Consider the following 4866-nt stretch of genomic DNA (forward strand, 5'->3'; position numbering starts at 1 on the left):
ATGGATGGATGGACTTAGAGATGGACTCTTAGAGATAAAACTTGTTTTGATTAGGAGCTTGGTAAATAAAACTGACAGGACAAGCCTGCAGCTGCAAGTTCAGCAAATATCCAGTAGGTAGCAGACTAACTCTATAGCAGATGCTTAATTTTTCACAAGAACATCTTGTTTGGTCAGTTAAGTACTGAAAAGTCATTGATTTTGGGCATACTTTAACACGTTAAAGGGGCTTTTGAAACTGTTATTTTTCACACAAAGGATTTTTCTGATGTGAAAGGTTATAGTAGAGGTCGGTTAAAAAACCTTTTTAAAAGAATTTGAGCTCATTCAAGGATAGTATGATGAGGGGCTGATATACTAACCTTTCCGTATATATATATATATAATTGTTTCACTGATGTTAATTTGTTTAAAATCTGGTCATTTCTAACATATGTATCGGCCCACAATTTCACAATCGGTGCCTCCAAAATAAGTTCTTTCCTATACTCACATGAGTGAAGTGCACAGTGAATTAGAAGTTACTGAAGTTTATGTGGCCTGTCAGAGGGAGCATCGGGCCCAGTATTCATTGTAAATGCCTTGTGATACGTCTTCGTAACACGTTTTATATAGTACAACCTGTCACTAAAGGAGCTCCACAGTTTGTCTGTCGTACTGCTTTGGTGGAGGTTGTGGGCCTTATAAATAAATTATATTCATATATTTATAAATTCTAAAGATATAGTGATTAAAAGAGGTTGACAACGCCACCTAGGTTTGAGAGCCCAAGACTCTAAAGACACGTACAGGTTCTTAATCAAAACAAGGTTTGAGCAGACTTAAAAAAACAGGAGTCTAACTGGTATTTTACAAGATTTATTGTCATAAAATAGGTAACCCAGCCCAAAATCTCCGCCAAGGATCCCACATCCTCTGGATCATCTCACTCTCCAACTCTCTGGGGCAAGTGACAGACATCCAACTCTGGTGGTGGAACAAGCCCTCAGTCACTCCAAAACACAAGAGTGAGGAAATATCAGTACTCACTGGTAGTCCACCTCCACCTCCACGGCCCTTGAAGAAGGCTCCGTACCCCCCTGCTCCCCGGGCGCTGTAATTGGCTGCCCCACTGCTCCAGTGTATGGCATCTGTCTCCATGAGTGTGTCACCCTGTGCATGTGTGTGTTCAACAGGTCCCAACCTGGATAGGTCAAATGCGGAGGAGTAATATTAAATTAAATCATTTTAGTTATTTACATTGATCCTCTATCATTCAAATGGTTATTAGTATGCCATGAGACTAAAGTTAAAGAAAGTTTACCAGTTTTGACAATAATTAAAACCAGATTCATTCTGCGGGAGGCTCCCTGGGGTTATAATTGGAAGACAGTTTCTCCTGAAATGCCTCAAGTCAAGATAAAGCACAGGTCTGCTACTCAGGCTTTGTGGACTCTTCTTTTATAACGAACCATTACACAGAAATCTGTGAAAATGTGGTTCCTCCTCTCCAGTACCCCCGAATAGACCTTACCAGGGAGGCTGAGGAGTGTGATCCCGTTATTCCTGTCTGACACACATATTCTTACAATTTGAATTTATTGATGTCTGTTAAAAATTTGAAATGTTTTTTTCAGGGTTGTCAAATTATCGCGTTAATGGAGATTAATTAATTACAGGGATTTTTAGTGCGTTATATTTTTTAATCACGTTAATCTAATTTTTAATCTCTAATTTTGCTGTTTCTGAATGCCAGTTGCCTTTTTTTAAAATCCGTTTTTATACATTGGGCTTCTTGTACTTGGGTTGGAAATCAATGGTCTGTCACACCCTGAAGTGGACATTGATTGGCTGTCATTGTGTTTGGATGGTTTGGGATAAGCTGATAGGCTCCCACTGTAGTTGGGCAAGGTGAGGAGACTTGAAAATGGAGGAGCATGTAAGAGTTGTCGGTCCAATGAATGGAAAATTTACATTTCACAAACGCCTCGACGGCACCATTGATAAAGGTAGAGTGATCTGCATTCTTTGTAAGAAGGAGTTTGCTTACCACCGAAGTAGCTCAAGTTTAGCCTACCACATCAACGCAAAGCACCCAGTCGCGAGTGCAGCCACAGCTAACGTTAGCAATTTAGCGATCTATAGCAAAGCTCTTCGCCAAACTAAACTCGAGGAGAACATCCCGCGTATGAGCAAGTCTGCGACCGACAGGCTGACGAATGTTCTTGCCAAGTGGATAGCGATGAACTGCAGGCCGATAAACATAGTGGAAGACGAGGGGTTAACAGAGGTGTTGCAAACTGCGTCCAATGACCCATCATACAAGCCACCGTGCAGGACTACAGTGACGACCAAAATCAGCAAGATGTACGACGGCGAAAAGAAAAACAAACTTGAGATTTTGGTGGAGGATTCGCCCAACTTTGTTGCTATAACCGGAGATCACTGGACCTCAGCTGGCAACCACAGCTATTTGGGGGTGACCGGACACTTTATTGATGGTGAGTGGAACCTCAACTCGTTTGCGCTGACCGTCATGAAAACAGAAACCAGGCACTTTGCTGATAAATGCGCCGAACAGTTCCTCAATGTGGCAAATGACTGGGGAATTGAAAATAAGATATCCACCATCGATACAGATAGCGCAGCAAACATGCTGGCTGCTATGAGAGCCCTTCCATATGAGCACATCGCCTGCAATGCTCACATTCTCCAGAGGACCATCACAGTCTGCCTCGATGGCAGTGGGTTTGCTGGTGTACTAGCAAAGTGCCGCAAGATTGTTGGCCATTTCAAACAAAGCCCTGCAAGTACCACAGAACTTAACCAGCAACAAGTTGCACTTGGAAAAAAAAAAGCGAGCAACTTATACAAGATGTACCAACCAGGTGGAATTCGACACTCGCAATGGTCTCACGCCTCCTATGCAACCGAGAGGCTGTCCAGGCTACGTTGGACCAACAGAACAACCACAGATGGGTCATGCTAACCGAAGCTGAGTGGGGGAAACTGCAGAGGCTGGAGGTCCTGCTTGAACCATGCAGGTAAGCCCAAATAAACACCTGTCCATTTTAATGAAATAAACTACACATGTGTCATCCAAAAATGAATGAACATTAGGTAGTACTTCTCGGGGCAATTAAATTGGAAATTTAAATGTCCAGCGATGTTTATTTTTCAAACTTATCCACCTCTACAGGTATGTGACTGAGCTGCTGGGTGGTGAGGCCTACGTCTCTTGCTCTGTAGTGCTGCCTGCTTTTCGCCATCTGGACCGTGTCATGGACATCACTGATGATGATCCAGCCTATGTGGTGAAGTTCAAGAATGCCTTCCAGAGGGACCTGGAAGCACGGCAAGCTGTAGTCAATGAGACGTGGTTCAAGGTGGCCACAGCACTGGATCCACGTTTCAAGGATTTGAAATGTCTTCCAAGAGAAAAGAGGGAACAAGTAAAGACTATAAGGATAAGCTGGACTATTGAGTCCAATTTTATCAAATCAAGCTTTATTTATATAGCACTTTTTACATATAGGAAATGCAACACAAAGTGCTGCACAAAATAAAATAAATCTACCTGTCCATCTATGTATTCATTCATTCATTCAGGTGTGGACCAGTCTGGAAAACATGCTCCAAGCAGCAGAGCCTAGAAGAGCAGCTACTCTCCAGCCCTCCACAGAGGATGATCAACCAGCTCAGAAGAAGAGGAGAAGCGCTCTTCTGCTGGGGTCTGACTCAGAAGAAGATGGAATGGAGTCCGGAGAGCTGCAGCGCTACAGAGCAGAGCCCAGCATCAGTATTGATGACTGTCCCCTGCAGTGGTGGTATGCTCACTCAGGAGCCTATGAAAAGCTGTCAGTCGTGGCACGCAAGTACCTGGCCTCCCCGGCAACCTCCGTACCTTGTGAGAGACTGTTTAGTCTCGCAGGCCACATAGTACAAAAGAAAAGGGCAGCCTTGCTCCCAGAAAATGTGACCAAGCTGGTCTGTCTCAGCGACTGGCTGAAGAAGAAGAAATAAGAAGCATGAGGTCAGCATAGCTGCCATGTCATCTGTACCCCAATTAGAAGTGATTGCTTGATGTTATTTCAGCACTTTATTTTGTGATGATGAACAATGTTATTTTTGATGTGCTAACAGCACTGTGATTGCTGGTTCTGTTTTATTTATTTTATATTATCTGAAGCAGAGGAAAAGCAACAAGTTCAGTGTCCAGTACTTCTATTGATCTAAAAAGTGTTGTTACTGTTTTTTTGATGTGTTAACTTACAGCACTTTATATGGATTTGATGTTTTATTTTATTTTTATTTTCTAATTATTTGGAGATTGAAAAAAGCTTGAAACTAAAGGTTGCAGGCAGTGCTTGGGACTAGTCTCAAATACAGTGGAATGTAAATGGCTCGTACAGCATCTGTTAAAAACAATAAATTACTTCATAAAGCTGCTTTTTTGTTATTTATCACTCTTTTGATTTGCTGCAATAATGTAATGATTTTAAATGGAAATACCTCAAGCTGAAGGCTTTTTTCAGCATTTCTATTAGGTGAGATTAAAATAGATTAATTAGATCAATTAATTACAGATCATAATTAATTCATCTCAAATTTTTTTTAATCTCTTGACAGCACTAGTTTTTTTATGTCCAACAACGTTCTTTTAAATATTTGATGCTAATGATAAAAGCTCCATGATGTCAGATTTTATGTTCAAAGCAGAACATGTGAAACAGCATAAAAAGTGAATGTTGACTTAACAGCATACATGTGTAACTGTGCTGTCGACACAGTGATGTAAACACCAGATAAAGAGAGAGAATGAGCTTTTTACTGTCGGACTGTGTTGACTAAAGTGAGGACAGAAAACAACAGACTGAGCGAACAAAG

At 41.5% G+C, this 4866-nt stretch overlaps 1 protein-coding gene across 1 annotated transcript; it reads left to right on the forward strand.

The window, feature by feature from the left end:
* The first annotated feature begins 2836 nt into the window (after nt 1-2836).
* Nucleotides 2837-4386, forward strand: LOC140273974 (E3 SUMO-protein ligase ZBED1-like). Its single transcript, XM_072369640.1, has 3 exons — nt 2837-3023; nt 3179-3431; nt 3589-4386. The coding sequence occupies exons 1-3, from the start codon at nt 2887-2889 to the stop codon at nt 4000-4002; spliced, it is 804 nt and encodes a 267-aa protein (XP_072225741.1). The 5' UTR covers nt 2837-2886; the 3' UTR covers nt 4003-4386.
* The last annotated feature ends 480 nt before the right edge of the window (nt 4387-4866 follow it).

Source organism: Leuresthes tenuis, unplaced genomic scaffold, assembly GCF_036924035.1.
Source record: "Leuresthes tenuis unplaced genomic scaffold, fLeuTen1.0.hap1 SCAF_17, whole genome shotgun sequence".
Classification (NCBI taxonomy): domain Eukaryota; kingdom Metazoa; phylum Chordata; class Actinopteri; order Atheriniformes; family Atherinopsidae; genus Leuresthes; species Leuresthes tenuis.

Excerpts from the sequence above, each read along its gene's own strand:
- LOC140273974 (XM_072369640.1), top strand. The coding sequence starts at position 2,887 with ATGGTCTCACGCCTCCTATGCAACCGAGAGGCTGTCCAGGCTACGTTG. Across the intron at positions 3,024-3,178 it reads GTCCTGCTTGAACCATGCAG|GTATGTGACTGAGCTGCTGG; the intron begins GTAAGCCCAAAT and ends CCACCTCTACAG. Across the intron at positions 3,432-3,588 it reads CAAGAGAAAAGAGGGAACAA|GTGTGGACCAGTCTGGAAAA; the intron begins GTAAAGACTATA and ends TCATTCATTCAG.